The 19,128-nt window shown below is 42.3% G+C and overlaps 1 protein-coding gene across 1 annotated transcript in view; it reads right to left on the reverse strand.

Moving 5' to 3' along the window:
• Positions 1-3,791: 3,791 nt before the first annotated feature.
• LRP2 (low density lipoprotein receptor-related protein 2) overlaps positions 3,792-19,128 on the reverse strand; it is a 177,863-nt gene continuing 162,526 nt past the window's right edge. The window contains exons 71-81 of the mRNA XM_005857721.2: positions 18,238-18,458; positions 17,283-17,459; positions 14,758-14,877; positions 12,597-12,687; positions 11,586-11,653; positions 11,284-11,401; positions 10,693-10,822; positions 9,296-9,397; positions 7,206-7,313; positions 4,257-4,328; positions 3,792-4,070 (exon numbers count right to left, since the gene is read on the reverse strand). Of these exons, the coding sequence (XP_005857783.1) occupies positions 3,909-4,070; positions 4,257-4,328; positions 7,206-7,313; positions 9,296-9,397; positions 10,693-10,822; positions 11,284-11,401; positions 11,586-11,653; positions 12,597-12,687; positions 14,758-14,877; positions 17,283-17,459; positions 18,238-18,458 (1,369 nt within the window). The 3' untranslated portion in view covers positions 3,792-3,908. The remainder of the gene's footprint in view (positions 4,071-4,256; positions 4,329-7,205; positions 7,314-9,295; positions 9,398-10,692; positions 10,823-11,283; positions 11,402-11,585; positions 11,654-12,596; positions 12,688-14,757; positions 14,878-17,282; positions 17,460-18,237; positions 18,459-19,128) is intronic.

The raw sequence follows: 19,128 nt of genomic DNA on the forward strand, positions 1-19,128 counted from the left end.
GCATTAACTCCTCTGAGCCACCCTGTGAGGTAGGCAGGGCAAATGTGTGCCCATGACATCATTCCTCTTTCCCTGCAAGCTCCAGATTCATTGAGAGGATTTCTTTCTTGCCTTAGCCTTAAAGTACTTCTTTTACAGTCATGAGCCACATAATGACGTGGTCCCACCAGATTATAATAAAGCCGAAGAATTCCTATGGCCTGGTGGCATCGTAGCCCCACAGCACAATGCTGGTGATGCTGGTGTTAACGAATCTGCGCTGCCAGTCATATAAAAGTACAGCAATACAATTAAGGAGAGTACCTAATAGTTGTAATAATAATAAATGACTATGTTACTGATTTGTGTATTTATTATACTACACTTTTATCATTTTAAATATATTCTTTCTACTTATTAAAAAAAAAGTTTGCCATAAAACAGTAGCCACCTCATACATCTTCACTGTGCCTCTTTATTGCATCATTTTCTCTTGTGTTTGATTTAACTTCATGTTTGTATAGTAACAGGCTTATAGAATAGGAGCAACAGGCTATACCATCGAGGTTTGTGTAAGGGCATTATACGATGTTCATATAATGAGGAAATCACCTGACAATGAATTTCTCAGAACATATCCCCATTGTTGATCAGTGCATGACTGTATTTATTTGCTGAGCTAATGTTTATTCGGCATCGATTAAGTGGCAGGTGCAATAGTAGGGGCTATGGATACAGGAGTGGAAGCTAGCCATCGTCCCCGATATACTAGTACTTACACAGGGTAGGAGAGAGATTCTGGAAGGACAATTATAATGTGTGACAAGACTAGAATGGAGGTGAACTTGGAAGGTCTGTTAGAGTGCAGAAAGGACATGCATCCACTTGATTAAGGAGAGACCGCCCAGGAAATTACAAATAAAATTAGGATAGGTTAGCTAACTGAGCTGTTTGACTCCACCCTCCGTTTTGAAGCAGAGCTCAGAAAAATTTGATTAAGGAGAGACCACCCAGGAAATTACAAATAAAAATTAGGATAGGTTAGCTAACTGAGCTGTGTGACTCCACCCTCCGTTTTGAAGCAGAGCTCAGAAAAACTCACATTTGCCTGCCTCTTTTGTTTCCCAGGAACCAGCGTCTTGCATAATCAGACACAGCAGGAGGCAGACCACTAATAGTCAGCCTGTCCTGACAGATTTATTTCTCTACAGAATAAGCCAAGGCATTGGTTTGTTATGTATGTAAATGCTAACGACTCATGCAAAGAAAAAGTTAATGCTAGTGGCAGCTAGTCAGGGCTGGCTTGGCCCTTCATAGCTGGAGAAGCCAGCACCCACTGGGAAGGAGCACCCCAAAGCCAGTCCAGCACAAGGAGGTCCCTCATGTGAGCGAAACCCTCTCCTCCAAGAGCTTTTATCAATTTGCATTCATGTTAACTGAAGGCAAGATAGTGGTGGACATGGGTCAGCATCGATTTCTCTGCCTTCAATAGCCTCCAAGTCACTGCAGGCTTCCTTGGACAGGAAGTTTTGATAAGAGTTAAGAAAGGTTTTAGGACTAGGAAACTGCTGGGCAGTAACCCAGAAATGAACTTAAGCAGGAAATTCTCAGAAAATAGATTCTCCAGAATAATTTCTTATTGAGCTTAAAGCCCCAGACAAATATGAAAGCTGGGGATTGCCAGCATTTTCAAGAACAGGTTCTCTTGGCTCCTTTTCACTCCTGATATTCAGTTCCTGATACAGCCCTCACCCCCCAGAGTTAAGACATCAAAATGCACCCACTGAAGTGGAATCCCAGTTTGAACCAAACCCTCTCCAGCTGGGACCATCTCCACGACCCTCAGCAGTGGGTACTTAATGCTAAGCTCTGGGACACAGTTAGAGACAAAATGGGGAACCTGGTTCCCGGCCTAGGGTATAAGGAAGGAAAAGGCTCGGTGGGACTTGGCTTTGAAAGGCAATTAAAGGGGCTGTCCACTCAGAGAGTCCAGGTGGGAACCTAAAGGAAGTCTTTAGGCTGGCTTATTTTTTTTTGTAAGAGAACTCCTATTAGGTAAATTACAGAGGTAGAAAAAGTAATTCCTAGAAGAAACAGGCTTAGGAAACAAGTTCTAGAGGTAAAGGAAGGGAACTTTGAGCTTGGGAGTGAGGAAGCTAATGGTAATGTGACTGGCAAGGAAGGGCACTTTGAGCTTGGGAGTGAGGAAGCTAATGGTAACGTGACTGGGGCCAGGAGGGAGAGGACAAGAGGGAAGGGACGGGAAGGGCCAGGAGGGAGAGGACAAGAGGAAAGGGACAAAAAGGGCGTGGGCTTGCTGGCGGGGGTGGGGGGATGGGGGGAGGCAGGTTAGCTTACTCTTCTTTCTGAGATCTCCCCACCAGGCCCATTGTGGCTGAATGCTCACAGTCCCTCTGCTTCTGCCTGGACCCTTTCTCAGGTTCCCTAGCACTCAAAGCCCCAAGCTCTCTGCACAGCAAAACACAAGATTCATGGCCCAGGCTTGAGAATTACACAAAAGAAGTCTGATAAAATACACATTTATTAGAAAATTTTCAGCAGCATCATTTCCATTTGCTTTTCTAATCAAAATACATTTCAAAGTAATTACAATGAGCCCTCAAAATTTGAGCAACAAATATTTTGAGAGCTCAGGAATAAAATAATCAGTAGTACATGTTTCATTCATTCGTCCATCCGTCCATTCATTCATTCATTGTTTTTAAAATGTGCAATATTAGCACAGAGAACCAGGAATGCTACTTATGACAATGGAATATTCCTGCCATTGTTCCGGTTGTAGAGACAAGACCCATTACTCAAGGGCAGAGCTGGACTCTACAGTGCATTCTGATAGAAATGTATGATTTAGCCAAAGAACCTTACAAAAAGGCTCAATAAGAACAGTTTCCCTTTCTATTCATGTTCAACTTAGGAAATAAATAGTCATTATAATGATATTTTCACACACAGAAACAAAAACCCAGTTGAGGCTTTGCTTAGCTGGTAGCTGTTTCGCACCTTACTTTATGAAGTCACAGATTTGGTTTTAATAATTCAACTACTGAGCTCGTGTCTAGGGCAGGTGACCACCTGAGAAGCCAGGCCAGGACATGAGTCACCCTGTGGTCCATCAAGTGAAACAAGTCATTCGATTAGACACAGACTCTCTGCAAACTAACTTGTGCTTAACGACATGGGATTTTTTCATAGACATGGCAAATAAAAATGTCGCCTCGGTGACTAGTGAGATAACGTGAAACAGAGTGTTCTGGTTAGACAATGCGAATACGCGGGAGGGTGAAATGAAATCGCTTTTTCCACCTTCTTGCATTAGCTGAGGTGTCTACGGTCAAATCCAGAGGTCGGTGCAACACACGGTGCCCTCTGCCAACGTACTTATTAATCAGGCTACCGGTGATATTGAACATTAGGTGCTGATGTGTAAAAATGGACCTAGTGGTGGGGCCTGGATTCCCTTCCTGGGCATTCTACAGGGAGTCCGAGCGGAGCCTCTTCTCAGACATGGCTGAGGGCCGCAAGTCCATCCCTCTCATTGGGTCATTTTCTGGGATGACCGCCGACCAATTCAGCAGGTAGTTTCCTTAGCAAATTTACTGTTGTGATCACCTTTCCCAAATTTACAAATGTACAATATATTTATAGCATTACCTTTAGATAGAGTTTCAGTGCAAAGATATACATATAGTACATTGTGATAATTATTTGTAAAAATATGAGATGGCATTAAGTAAAAAAAAAAAATAAGACACACAAGGCATAGTTTCCACAGACATTTCCAACTACAGGTGAACAGGGAAAAATATATTTTTTAATAAAGTACTGAATGTTAACATTTTTTATCTGTTTGTAAAAAATATATGTGCAAAAGTGTGTTTCTAATTATTCCCTAAATAACTGCAGCACAGCTACATCTCGGAGTCTTCTTTAACAAGGGTTGCTGTGTCTTTAAAAGTGTCTTCTGTGGCGGTATAGGCAGGAGCTGGGGCTCGTTTCGCAGGCACTTTCGCAGGGGGCGAAGGGGAGGGAGGTGGAGTCCCAGCAGCACTTTCCTTTTTCTCGTTCTCCATCTGAGACCACAAGGAAACACGAATTAGCCACTTACTCCCCCAACCTGACCGGAAACAGTTTTGTGTAAAGAAGATGGATCTTTGCCAGTTTGCTCAGAATATTCTGATTGTATGTCCAATTCAGCCAAGCAAGTGATTATTGCTAAGAAGGAACACCTGTGCTAAGAAAAATTGTTAAAAAATTACCTCTGCATAGATTGGATTTTCAAAGTTGGTAGTTAGTTTCAGTTTTCGTTTGAAGATATTCCACTTTGTTGCCTAAATGAAAAAGAGGAATCAGAAAACCTTCAGTTACTTTTTTATGGGTTTCCTCCACCCTCCCCACCTCCACCCCCATCTGGCTTTTAACATTTCTTCTTACTGAAGCAAAAGGCAATTTGGGAGCTAGGACCATGTGACCTGGCCCATGTGGTGAACTGTTCAATTCCTCTTCCAATGGTCCCTGAACAGTAACTGAAACTCTTTGGGCTCTTTTCATTGAAGAATTTTAAAACATTTCCTTGGTTTGAACTTTATAGTTTATAGGATGTGTGTCTATAATATCTAGAAGCTTTGATAGAGATAGGGAAGAGGTTTCTTCTGGGGCTGCTGAAATTTTAAAGAAAAAGTCATATTGTAACTCATTTCATAAAATATCTTGATCCCTGGTCAACTCAAGCATATCCCTTCTTCCCTCGTCATTTCCTTCTGTAATTATAGTAATAACAGGGATAACAAACACAACTAACATTTACTGAGAGCTTGCTACGTGTCAGGGACTTTCTGTTGAATCTTCCCAATAATTCTGTGAGCCAGGTGCTCTTTATTATCTTTATTTTACAGATGACAACATGGAGTCACAGCAAGATTATGTAACTGAATTGTAGGTAGAAGAGTAGGCAAAGACTATAGGACTCAGAGCCCATAAACAAAAGAATCCCAAGAGAAATCATCCTAGGCTATGATGGGCGGTCCCTGTCTTGCTGAAAAATTGCTGGTGGTGGCAATGCTGGCACAGGTCTGGCTGCCTGATGAAAGTGGACAGGGAAGGGTAGACAGGGAACAGTCTCTCAGGTAGCTAAGGTATCTCATGTTTTATGGGGTGCCTCTTGCTCTGTGAAAACGGGACCAATATGCAGAGGGGGGAGCGCCTGACTATAGGAGAAGTAGAAGAGACCATTCCCTTCAATCCACATTTAAGTGTGGACCTATGTTACACATGGCCACCACCAAGGGGAAGATGAAGGCATTCGTGTCAGAGCCCACCCTCTGGAAACTTACACTTAAATGGGCAAGGCCCAAACTCTTAAAAGTCATTGCTTTAGTATGGAATGGCTGCCTAGAATTAATCGATTACTAACCAAAGAAATGGTGGTGATTTTCATTTTTTAAAATATATATTTTATTACGATTTTTTTACAGAGAGGAAGGAGAGAGATAGAAACATCAATGAGAGCGAAACATCCCCCCCCTCTCCACTGGGGATATGCACTCCCCCCTCCCCCCGCACTGGGGATGTGCCCACAACCAAGGTACATGCCCTTGACCGGAATTGAACCTGGGAACTTTCAGTCCACAGGCCAATGCTCTATCCACTGAGCCAAACCAGTTAGGGCATGATTTTCATTTTTATCTCCTTGGGAAATCCAATGCAGGTCAACACGACTTTTAGAAAATGACAGAGCTTAGTTATAGTTCATGTTCTTTGAGTCACTTGAGCAGATTTACTGATGAAAGATAAATTTGTGGCCTCTTTGGTACATTAATGTCAACCTAGGGTGATCCTAACCAAGCGCCTCTTCTACTTTTATTTTGACCTGAACAAGCAGAACAAAAGTTTGAGGTACTGAGAAATAAGTATTATATAAAGTGATAAAATTTCTAACTACCCTTAGACTTGTGTTTCTTTGTATTACTTCACAGAAGAGGACATAGAACCTTAGAACTGAGACATCCCAGATCCTATTGTTTTCAGCTTGGAACCTTAGAACTGAGACATTCAGATCCTATTGTTTTCAGCCTGGCATCACAGTGCATTGTGGGACACACGATGAAACTTAGTGGACAGGGGCCAGGAATTCTAAAATGCCCCGAAATGCATAGAATAGTTTCATACCACAAAGAATCATCCCAAACAATTTGCCAATAGTGCCCTCAAGGGGAAACATTAAGGACTCTAGTGCTCAGAGGTAAAAGAGTTTGCCCAGAATCAAACAGCTAGATCTCAGATACCTTCTTATGTGTCCACGAAAACTAGTGATACAAAGTTTTACATAAAGCCCTGGCTAGTTTGACTCAGTGAATACAGCATCAGCCTGTGGACAGAAGGGTCCCAGGTTCGAATCCAGTCAAGGACACATGCCAGGGATGTGGGCTCTATCCCCAGTAGGGGGTGTGCAGGAGGCAGTCAATCAATGATTCTCTCTCATCATTGATGTTTCTATCTCTTTATCCCTCTCCCTTCCTCTCTGAAATCAATAAAAACATTTTTTCAAGTTTTACATAAATTTATTTATTGAATTTCTTTCTGTACACCAAATAATCTAAAAATTTCAAGGGACTATAGGAATGGTAGGGAAGCTCTATATAGTGGTTAGTTTTTTCTTTTAAACTCCAGTATTAAACAGTGTGTTTGGCACAATGAGGGCAATAATGGTTGGACAGTGGACAGGTAGATGAAGAGGGTATAAATTAGTGCCATCTAGTGGTGAACATAGGTGACAATAGTAGAACTAAGAACAACATACATTATTAAGGGAATATGTACACTTAGAAAAACTGCATTACTCAGGAAAGGAAAGGGTCTTCTCTCTGTATGTATCCTTGACCCAGGGAGCTCTTTATTAATATTCAGTCGTTCTCTCAAATTAAATGCCTCTGGTCTGAAGATGCTGGACCCAGAAGTCTGTTGCCCTTCTCTTCTGTGTGATCTCCCATGTCACAAAGAACATCATTCCCATCTCAGTGTTAGAATGTAGATTTATTTGGTGGGAAAATGTTAACTTACAATTTCTCAAAAATTATCTTTATTAACTGCCTACACATCTTGGGCTCTATGAGCCTATTGGGGTCTCCCTAGTTTGCCTAGGATAAAAAAATCCAGCAATTCCAAAGTCCTCTCCAAATCCCATGTCATTTCAGAGGTTAGCCCATTACCTGAGTTCCTTCAGCACTTGGGGAAGTTGGCTTTGTGTCTGGAGCTATCTCAGAAGGGTTTATGGGACATTCATAGTTCTTGTTCTCCACATTTTCTGATGCAGTCACCTGTGTAAACATTAGAGGCCATTATCCAGTTTTGAAAGAATTTTTGCTGTAAAGTTTCTTGGTTCTGTTTTGCCCACAGACATGGTCAGGCACCAATTTTATTACAGGAGGCTGACCTTGGAGCCCAGGAATAAATACCCCTCCCATCTCCCCAAAGTCAGGAGCACCAGCCACTAAGCCATCTATCTCATGCCTTAATCCTGGGAGGCAAATACATCTACCACTGGTCACACTCTCGCTTGGTAACAACAATTTCTATTATTTTCTCCATGCCCCCTTCTTCCCGCTGTGGACCATAGTTTTGGATAAAAGATACTCTGGTTGTACATTGGCAGCCAAAATCCTGGGTGAACAGCATGAATTATTACCAAACTCATTGGTAAACCAAGAATCTTATCTTTGGATATTTAGAATAAAATTAATAATTTCAGCAGACTGCTTAACAGGGTTAAATTTTTATATTTTTTAAATTTTTTATTATAGTTTACATTCAATATTATTCTATATTAGTTTCAGATGTATGGCATAGTGGTTTTAAAAATCATGTACTTTATAGAGTGGTCCTCCCAATGTTTCAAGTACCCACCTGGCCCCACACATTAGTTATTATGGTACTATTGACGATATTCCCTATGCTGTAATTTACATCTCTGTGACTATTCTGTAACTACCAAGGGTTGCATTTTTTAAATGAGGTATAATGGAATTACTAGTAATATTCCTCCAGACATTCCCTCTTAAGCCCAAACTACCATGGATATATATAATCAATAAATTACAGGATAGAAATTCCCTCCTTTTCCTATATTTTTGCATTCACCGCTTCATTTCTTCTCGAAGTTGGGTATGTGTTTGTAAACATGGCCTCATTTTATTTCAAGTGAAAATGCCAAATTAAATATCATATTGATCTTACCATGCAACCAAAGTTTTGCTATCTGGCTATCAGAGGATTAGGTGAAATGCTTTCAAGATTCAAACATTTCTGATCTTAAGAAAGCTATTAATAAAATAAACATTCCTATCTTGTGTTAAAATGTACCGTTATCTTGTGATTACAAAAGAAGGTTAGGTGTTAACACTAAAACTGTATTTCACTGAGGCCACAGTGGTTTCGACAAAGGAAGCACAGGCTAACCTCGGACACGCACTGGAAGTGGTGTTGGGGCTACTGACCTAATGAAAAGTTTTTCCCTTCATGCATACACTGTCTCACTCCCTGCTCCTCTACAAGATAAGTGAGCAGTGGGGCTTCATCAAAGAAATGTCAGTATCTGCCTCTTTGGAGATGTTTTTACTTTTCAGAAAAGTATGAGAAAGGCAAGCATAGGGAGATCACCTCAAATCACACATTTGTGATACCAGTAAGAACCCAGAGAGTAAACCCAAATCTCTGCATGATGACCTGTCAATCATTCACTCATTTATTTCTCTAATATTTATAGGGAGCCTCGTGAGTCAGGCGCTGTGTTTACCAAGCCTCTGAATGGATTCAGAGTGAATCCTCTTGCTTTGACCGCTCAGAATAAAAAGGGTCTCGCCAGGCCGGTGTGGCTCAGTTGGTTGGGCGTTGTCCCATGCACCAAGAGGTTGCTGGTTCGATTCTGGGTCAGGGCACATGCCTGGGTTTTGAGCTCAATCCCCAGTGTACAGGAGGCAGCCAATGAATGTTTCTCTCATCAATGTTTCTCTCTCTCCCTCTCCCTTCCTCTCTCTAAAAATCAATAAAAACATTTTTTTTTCAAAATGAAAAGGTTCTTTGTCAGCACCCCCAGAATGGTTGCCAAATATCAACAACTGTACGACAGAACAGGATTCTGGTTATATTCAGGTCTCATGTCCTTGGGTCAGTCTTGTTACTGCAGATAGTGAAGCTGAGGATTGGACCACATGCTTCCTTCCATTTGAGGGGCATTCATTACTCAAAAGAACAAGGTCCAGCAGTTGTAGCACCTGAAAGAAAGGCCCGTGTGACGGCTCACCTGGGCTTGCGGAGCCTCTTTGACAGCACTGTCCTGGGTTGCATACATTGGGTTTTCAAAGACTATGGGCTGCTTCCCCATCTCCATGGTAAAGTGGTCACTCTGGTAAAGGAAAAAAGGTTATGCCATACTGACCTGATTCACACATACAGGAAGGTGTTCTCCTCATGCCTAGAGGCATGCTAGGTGCTATGTCAAATTTTCCCCAAAATGGCAAAAATACGTAAATAAATAACCCCCAGCAGACAAGACCTACACCCAGCAAACCACTATGTAAAGCAGCGATTTTCAACCTGTTTCATCTCATGGCACACAAAAACGAATTACTAAAATTCTGCAGCACACCGAAAAAGAGATATTTTTGCTGATCTGACCAAAAAAATAGATATAATTTTGATTCATTCACATCAAATGGCTATTGTTGTGTTGGCTGTTGTCATTTTTTTTTATTTGACCAACTAAGGGAAAAGAGGTCAGTGCCCCTGACTAAATTATTAAGCATGGCACGTTTCAAAAATTCTTGCGGCACACGGGATGAAAATTGCTGATGTAAAGTAACATAATGGACTAACCAGTCAGCTCAAGAAAATGGAAACACTCTTCCTATGTCTAGGCACCTTAATACTTGGGGGTTGGGTTTGAACAACAGAGAAAAGGGTGGATGGTGGGAAAAGAGCAAAGTAGAGAAGAGGGAGGGGGAAGGAAGAGATAATTTTGTGCTTTTAGGCAGAGGCAAAAATGAAAGCTTGGAGGAAAGGCAAAATGCTGAAATTGCTTTCCCTATACTGATCAACCTGTACTAGCCCACTCATGAAATATCCATTTGGTCCTCACAGGAGGCATTTTACAGATGGAGGCAGATATTAGTGTACCCATTGTACAGAGAGGTCAAGCTCCATGCCTATTAATACTTATTTAGAAGGCAGCAGAGTTATTATTGCAACCAACCGCTGACTCTAAAATCACTGTTTATTCCATCACTATACATTGGTGGGAAAATAAACAACACCAGGGAACATATAGTTCCTTATTCCTTCCTTTAAAAATACAAAGATCAGCAAATAAGAAGAGAATATCATGCTCTCTTTCCCCTCCTCTCCCAAAAATCGGTTTAAGATTCTAATTAAACTTAATTAAGACTGCTTAGGATTCCAATTCAACAGAGTGGCACAGAGCAAAAAAAGTTTCAACTTTATTACCATTTTTCGGCACATTTCTGTCTGCAACAAACCTAATGTTTCCTAGCTTGTACGTATAGTGAAGAGTTTCTTCTGAGAGGCATACAATTTTGCTTTCTTTTCTAGCTTAATTTTATTCTTTATTTTTTAAAAAAGTGCTTCTTTTGTAAAACAGTAAAAATGAGAACCTTCACATAGTCATTTTGAAACCACACTCACCATCACCATTGCTCTGTCAATAGCAGACTCAGGGCCAAAACCAGACACTCCAATATCCATGTTAACATCGGCCCCTGATCTGAAGGTCACCCCATTCCCAGTTTCAGAGGATTTGACCAGACTGCTTAAGCTGAGAAAAGAAGCCATCGAAACAGTGTTATTGTTTTTTTTTAACAGCCTTTTGCAAGAGTACCCTTTCCTCCATATTGCTAAGTCTTACTAAAAGGAAGACAGTTCAGGGTTCCCACTCTAGTGCATCCCCTTGGCCCCCTGGAAGTGGCAAAGCTTGAGATCTAACAGAGGGCCAGCCTCGCCCGTCACACAGCCGACTGCTCTCCGCCTAACCTGAATGCCCAGCAGCAGGCACAACCACGTGGACTAGAAAATGTGATTTGCCTTCAGGTTTCTTTGAAGCACTTGATTAAGAAGTTGTGATTTGAAGTGACTCCTTTTGGTTTCTGCAGAACAGGTGAGCTATGCATTGTGCTTTTTTTAACTTAAAAAAAAAATAACACACAACTAAGTTCGTTGTTTTCGCATGGTCCCATCACACAGGCTTCTAAAATAAATGCTCCACATAATGGAACTGACCTTGGCAACTTGGGCAGAGAGGGCAGAAGGGAGCCAGTCTTCCTGTAGTGGAAAAATCCTAACGCTGCCAGAGCTCCAATGATGATGATCAGGATGACTGTCAACAGCACGGCCATTGCTGCCATCGAGGAGGGGAGAAGAAGCGAACACATTAACATGGGAAGGAGAAGAGCCAGTCTTAGCTATAGAAGCTGGGGTGTAGCACCATCCATTCTTCAAAGACTGGGTCACACAGAATATAAATAGCACTCAATTTAGGCACTGCGAAGTATTTCCAGATAGCTCATATTCTTCAAACTTACTTGTTCCTGGAGAAATGCCTTTCGAAAGCCCTATTTCACAGTAATTTCCCATGTAGCCACTGGGACACCTGAAAGGAAAAGAATTGTTCACAAGATGTTGCCTTCTTAGGCGTCTACTGCAATTTTATAAGCACATCTTGAGGTAGAGAGAAGTTTGACTGAGTAAATCATATGTTGACCAATATATCCCGCATGACTTCCATTTATTCTGCCAAGAGTGGAAGAGCAGAATGAACAGTAATCTGACTTTGGAAATTCACTTTCAATGAAATAGCTGTGGCATCTACAAGGTCAATCTCATCAAATAAACCTACTGGCATCTTCTCTAATCCATCGGCCTTTTCCTTAAGGAGTAAAAATGGAAACCATTATTGTGTCCTTTCCTTTGATGTGATTTCATTACTTTTAAAGACCTCCATTTATCTTGTTCTGTGTTAGAGCTTTCTCAACAATTCTCTCCTTCCCGAGTCTTGAGCGCAGTCTCTGCTGCTCGTGTATGCCTGGTCTTAAAGCAGCTCTGCTGAGCAGCCCCTCTCCCATAATCCAATTGTAATTGACAAGACCAGATGAGTAGGAAAATGTGGTAGTTGTTATTTCTCTAACTCCTTTCTCCCCCCAAGGGTGGCCCACAATGCTGTGGCACCTCCTGGGAGCTTGTTAGAAATGTGGAATTTCTGTGAATAAGATGGATGGGGCACTTGGTCCAGACTCCAGGTGGTCCTTAGGTGCCGTACAGTTTGAGAAGCACTGCCTTAGTTCTCTGTGGATTCCCCAAGGCTCTGTGAATAAGATGGATGGGCACTTGGTCCAGACCCCAGGTGGTCCTTAGGTGCCGTGCCGTACAGTTCGAGAAGCACTGCCTTAGTTCTCTGTGGATTCCCCAAGGGAGGGCAAGCTGGTTAAGATGGGATAATTAGTGAACTGGCAAGGTTCCTATCCTTGTTTTTCTTTAAGGTCTAGAATTACCCCCAAAGCAAATCCTATAGCTCAGCCTTCAACATTCAGACTTACTTGCATTTGGGGAGGTCATTCTCATCAAAATAGCAATTTCCTCCGTGCATGCACCTGCATGGGGGCGGCATGGTGATAGGATTGTCCACAGCTGCAGAAAGGGAAAGCCATGCACGGGTTAGTGTCGGCCATACTCAGCAAAGCACCCACACCAGGCAATCCTGCTTCCAGCCTAGGGTGGTGGTGGGGTGGTTGGGGGCAGGGCGTCTAATTACTCTCCCTATCAAAACCTCCCCTTCCCCTTCAGTCAGATGAATTTCCTTATCAATAATAAGGTCTTGGAGAGTAACATACATTTGGTGGGAAAAGGAGGCAATTTATATAATTTCACTCAAAAACAATTAGACCCCAGCACATACATTAATAGTTCAAAGGAACTATAGTAATAAAAAAAAGTCTCTTAGGAATTCCCTTCTCATTTGAATTGTTCATAATTCTCTTCTGTGAACCCCATTAAGATCAAGAGTTCAATTACACCTCCAAACTTCAATTAAGGCTCCAAAGTATCAGCAAGCCATTAACCAATAAGCAGACATAAAGATGCTTGACAGACAGCTGGTTAGAGACCTCATTTTTTAAGTCTTCCAAAACTGCCCTTGCTCTGGGTCCCTGCACCTAAGTACTCCCTGGATGTGCCTGATGGGTCATTGGTGTGTCCATGTGTAATACTTAGAAGATACTCAATAAGTACTGTGTGTTTATTCAAATACCCTTCTGGCACAGTTCCTCAATTTGAGTCTCTACTCAAAGGACTCCTTATCAGAGAGGCCTTCTGGAACTCTCTATCCCATTCCCACCCCACCCTCACCCCTCTTACCCTGCTTTAGTTTTCTCTTTTCACCACCTGACATCATATATTTATGGGATTCTCTATTTATTGTCCTGTTAGGATATAAGCTTAACAAGAGCAGGGAATGTGTCTGTTTTGTTCACTATCTCCAACCCTTAGAAACAGTGCTTAGCACATAGTAGGCACTTAGTAAATACTTATCAAATAAATTGATTAATATACCAAACCAAGACCACATACAAATTACTACCATCATTAATGTGCTACCTTTGGTTCAAGTTCTTTTAAATGAGAATCTTAATATAAGCCACTTGGCAATTACATGTAAATGAGCAAAGTAGTAGATGAAGTGACAACCTAGACATTGCTCCTTCAATGTGAGATTGTAATTAATGTCAGAACACCCATCTACAGCATAGAATAAGTCTCAAAATATTGCAAAATAGTGTAGTCTTGCCAATATTTCCCCAGTAGCACTGGGATAGGGGAAGGGAGGCAGAGGGAAGCAGTTTCTTTACCCTGAGTTCGTTCTATAAACCTGCCAACATTTCAGCCTGGTTGGGAAGAGTCCAAGGTAGTGCCTTAATCCTCCTTATCCCCCATTGTCTAAAACTGGGGGATGTGAGCCATCAAATGGGCCACTAATGAACAACAGCAGTATGATTTTTTTTTTTAAAGAACTTATCAAGTACTGGATACTAGTTGGCCACTAGTGAACAACAGCAGTATGATTTTTTTAAAGAACTTATCAAGTACTGGATACTAGTTATAGACACTAGTTATTCCCCATCGCTTATTAGCTCCTTCACTTAAGAATCATTGAAAAAATGTCTTGCCATGCATAGATTATCCATAGCATTTCCTACTCTGGCCTCCATCTCCCAAAAGCACAGGTATATTTTATAATGTGGTCCTTTGTGATTGTCAAAACTTTGAAATGAGCAAGTGAGAAAAACAGCCCTCCCCTCTATAAGCCCCAGTCCCCACTTCAGGAACCTGGTCCTCCACCTAAAGGAGCCCAGGTAAGGCTGAATGGATTCAGGGGTGTAGTCATCCAGGGTGGGGTGGGAAGGGAAAGAAGGCCGTATAGAAAATTCCATTTTCAAAATGTCTTTGCAAAACAACACAACTATAGATGTATGGGCACTGAACCTATCTCTGAAGTTCTTAGCAAATAATTCTCAGAAATCATCGGAACACAGTTCCTCCATCTCTCGTCCCTCCTCCTAGCCATCACCGCTCCATTGTGCAATGGACCTAGTACACAGGATTCTTCAGGCTCCTGAAGGAGGTGAAGCACGAATAGGGAATCTCCTAAAGGAGGCAGACAGCTCTCCCAGGCCCCTGAGGCTGTCCAGGCAGTGCCCCTACCTGCATCACACTCAGTCATGCTCCCCTCCAAAAAGGAGGCGCCTTGGGGACAGGCACAGCTGTATCCTGCGGGTCTCAGGAGGCAGAGATGGCTGCAGACATCTTTACAGCGGTTGGGCACTGAAAAGCAGATGAGAATCACAGTTAGGATCAAAGGAGGAAATAATTAACCCAACCAAGGATATGCCCATCGACCAAGTTGTGGCCCTAACAGTTGACATCCCAACACCTCTAGGCCTTGTGCCACCTGGCCATTCACCCTCATTTACACTGCCAGCCCTGCCATCCCACCAAAGTGACACAGTCCCTCCCTGTGCCCTCCACCCTACTTCTGCACCACTCACATTTTCTATTGGCATCACTATCTCCTCTTTGCCCTGGCAGGTTTGACAGATAGGTGCCTGATCACTCGAAAACTAATCAGTGCTAAGCAATTTGAGATAGTTCAAAAAACCGCTGAGACTCCATTAATACAGCAGCAAGATTTATCATTATCCACATTTGAATAGGTCAGAATGCATGGTCCATCCAAAGCATATACTAGATGTGATTTCCACCCTCACCCTCCAAGGAGAACTTCCTTCTGGGCTTCAGTTTCCTTATTTGTAAGACAAGGGGATTTTGAGCTGTGATTATCAGAATCAGATGGGAGCTATTCACAAGGATGGTTGCCCAGTCACAGAAATTTATATTTACATTGTTCTGGGATAGGGCTCCATTACCACTGTTAAAAAGTCCCTCACATAATTACAGAGCCATCTAAATTCTATCTTAGCATATATTATGATTTATCAAATGATTAGATGATCTCTAAATTCCTTCTCACACTGACATTCTGTGATCCTGATTCTCTGTCACCTAAAATGTAACCATAGACAAGGCATGGCGATAAATAAAATAAAAAGGCACGTTCCAAAAGCCTAATTCAGAACCTATTCCATTACCATTTCTTCAGCTCTCGAGAGCAGAGCTTTCAAACTTTAATGTAATACAAAACGCCTGGGGAATCTGACTCTAAAGGGCTGGGCATGGCCTGAGAACCTGCATTTCTAACCAGCTCCCACAGGCTACCAATGCTACTGGCCCATGGCCCACACTGAGCAGGGCCTGGAGCAGGGATTCTCAAAATGGGGTCCTGGAACCAGCAACTTTAGCATCAGTTGGGTACTTGCTAGAAATGCAAACTTCTTAGGCCACCTCCAGCATATTAAATCAGAATTCCTGTGAGTGAGGCACAGCAGTATGTTCAACACGCTTTCTAGATGATTCTGATGCATGCTAAGCGAGGAGAACTATGGGTCCAGAGCAAATGTAACCTGGCACAGCTAGAGCTGGGCCTCTGGCTTACACAGCAGCACTCGGCACTTTCCAAAGCGGCCAGAGCCTGAGCTGTGATGCTTCTCCTTCAGGGAGAGTCTCCAGATTCTCCTCTGCCTGACTCCTGGGCAGCCGTTTCCACAGGGGCCAGAGGCTCACCAGGTAACTGCTCTGCCTTTAGAACCATCCAGTGTGAGAGCTGCAGGAGCGCTTAGGACAGGAGAGCTGGGGTGTTTTGGAAAAGGGCTGGAGAACCAGCGATCACTATCAGCCACACAGGCAGTGAAGCCTCAGAAAGGGCATGTGTCACCAGAGTCATCTCCTGGGAGGTTTATCTCTGAGTTCCAATTTGTTAAATCTGATTCAGGGTCTCAGAGGAACAGTGAACTTAAGGGGACCTCAGGTTCCACCTTTGTTTCACATACAGGGATGGGAAGGGAAGCAACTTATCGAAGGTCCCCCCATGACAGAATTCAACCTGGATCGAGGTATACTGATCACAGCTTGACCGGAAAGACGTTGAGCTCTGGGTTCAATGGAATTGAATTTTAAAATCATTTCTAAGTTTAAAACGCATCTGTTGGTTGTGCAGCTTTGGCATATGAGTTACTGAATCTCTCCTATCCTCAGTTTCCTTATGTGACACGAGAATCTGACATTTAGAATTTAAGAGTCTATGTCCTTTCCTCACTTCAAAAATGTCCCTTCCCTTTCATCTTACAATGAATTAGAACACAGGTAACCTGATGAAGAGGGAACCAGAACTAAGAAAATAGGAAAAAGTGGGAGGGATGGAAGTGCACCTGCCTGACAATCTCAGACTAAGGCTCACACAGCCCACGATAACTCAACTAGCCTAGTTGCAAGGAATGGGTCAAACTGATGATGTCCAGGAAACCCACACTGTGACTTGTTAACACAATTCATAGTTAGCAGGGATCTGATGCCTGCTGGATGCCGTGGCCTGGAAATACATACCCATAACTCCAAATGGCGAGGACTGAAATACTGTTACTTCATATCTGCTGGTGGCATACATAATTTCATCCAACCTCCAATGAAAACCACACACACACACACACACACACACACACACACGCCTTTCATGCACCAAGAGATCAACCTATTATAATCCACGACCATTTTCCAACACTACAGCCATTAATTTGAAAGAATGAGGAACCTCGTATTCCAAGGTTAGTGGTTACCTGACTGATTGTATCTGTGTTGATGAAGGACTCGAACTTGAGTGAGCCAAGGGCTCACAGTCATCATTTTCTCTTTCTTGTCTTGCCCAAATTTATCTTGTGTCCATACTTCTCCCTTATCCTTCGATACCCAGTATAACTGGCCTTCGAAGATGTCAAGACTGTAAGGGTCCACTGCTGCTTACCCACAGGGAGAAAGAAAAACAGGTTACTGAAAAGAGACCCTACCCCCACCTCTGTGTCAGCCTTCATTCTGCGTGAATTAATCACTAATGCAATGCTTGACAATCCAGAACAGTCAAGCAGACTTTCTGTACACAAAACCGCAGAAGTATGCTCTCCTGAGAGATGAAGATAACGAAAATTAAACTAGATGAGTGCCCACTGGCTAATCCCCATGGTAGGGGACTTGCTCACTTTCAAGTTGCTGATTTTACTTTACTTTTGGAAAACAATTTGTATGGCAGTGAATTTTTTTCCTTGAAAACAAGACACGGTTTATCAGGAAAACCTAGTATGTGCTGGATTCCTGCAGTTCGACAATCTGGATAAGAAAAAATATGTTTGTCTCCTTCTAGGTGTTTCCAGTTGTGCAAAATGAACAATCCAGCAAGATAAGAACAAATGTGTCTAAAAGTGCTTAGACATGGGTTACCCCGGTCCACAGGACCACCTCCTCTCTCAAGGTAACTCAACTGGAACCTCAATCATTTTACTATCTGCTGCTGAGAGCATTTTTTAAAAAATTATGTAAAAAGAACAAAAAGGACTTAATTACAGCATTGCTAAGGAGTTCATTTGCATTTAAATCAGCAGCTGAGAGCTGGGGAAAGTGATATTTAAGAATTAACATAAACCACTTCTTAAAATTGGAATTCCTTTCTGAGAAAATAGGGAAAGAGATTGGAAAGATATTAATTGATTATTGAACATTAAATTCGAACTAATTTCTAACCTGCACTGGCAACAATTCTCCTATCAGTCCCATCATATTTTATGGTTTCAATCGTTTTCTCCTTGAAGTCGCTCCAGTAGATTCGGTCATTGTTCAAATAATCAATAGAAAGACCGGTCGGCCAACCGAGGTCCTCACGGACCAGGATGCTCCGATGCTGCCCATCCATCCAGGCTGACTCGATTTTCGGTTCCTTGCCCCAGTCCGTCCAGTACATAAGCCTGTAACAGAAAGTCTCCTCATTGTAGCATTTCATCTAGTGAGGCTCCTCCCCTAAAGTGGAGCATGAACTTCCCACAGGAAAGCCAACTGTTTTTCTTAGAGCCCTAGTGCTAAGTAATGCTGTTTTTACACTTTGCTTGAGAAGACAGAGAGAAAAGGGGCAGCCAGGGCACCTGTGATCTCTCCTTCCTGAAAACTGCACCTTCTCAGTAGAAACTGGCCAGCCCTGCCCAATGATATACACCCAGACCCTTTAAAATATATACATCACTTAAAAAGCTGTTCCTTCTTCAAAAAATATTTAGTGAATGCCTCTGTGCGAGAGGCACTCTTCTGTGTGTGGGATGTCTCCGAGATCAAACAAGGATTCCTACCCTCAGGAAGCTTACCATCGAACCCTTTTAAAAGACATTATTTTGCATCCAATTAAGGCTTAATTATGAAAGAATTGAGTAGACCAGGGATTGTGCTACTTCAAATCCCTAGAAAGGATCAGGCAGGCAAGATAAATGCACGGAGCAGAGTAGTTATACACATGAAGTGAAGGGCAGACAAGGTTCTGTCTAAAAATTCCAGGCAACACTACATCAAAGAAGACATATCTACCTAGTGTTATCACTTCTGATTTTTCAAGTACCAAATACAGATTTTTAAAACTTTAAAAATGTG

The sequence above is a fragment of the Myotis brandtii genome, unplaced genomic scaffold, assembly GCF_000412655.1.
Source record: "Myotis brandtii unplaced genomic scaffold, ASM41265v1 scaffold112, whole genome shotgun sequence".
Taxonomy (NCBI): domain Eukaryota; kingdom Metazoa; phylum Chordata; class Mammalia; order Chiroptera; family Vespertilionidae; genus Myotis; species Myotis brandtii.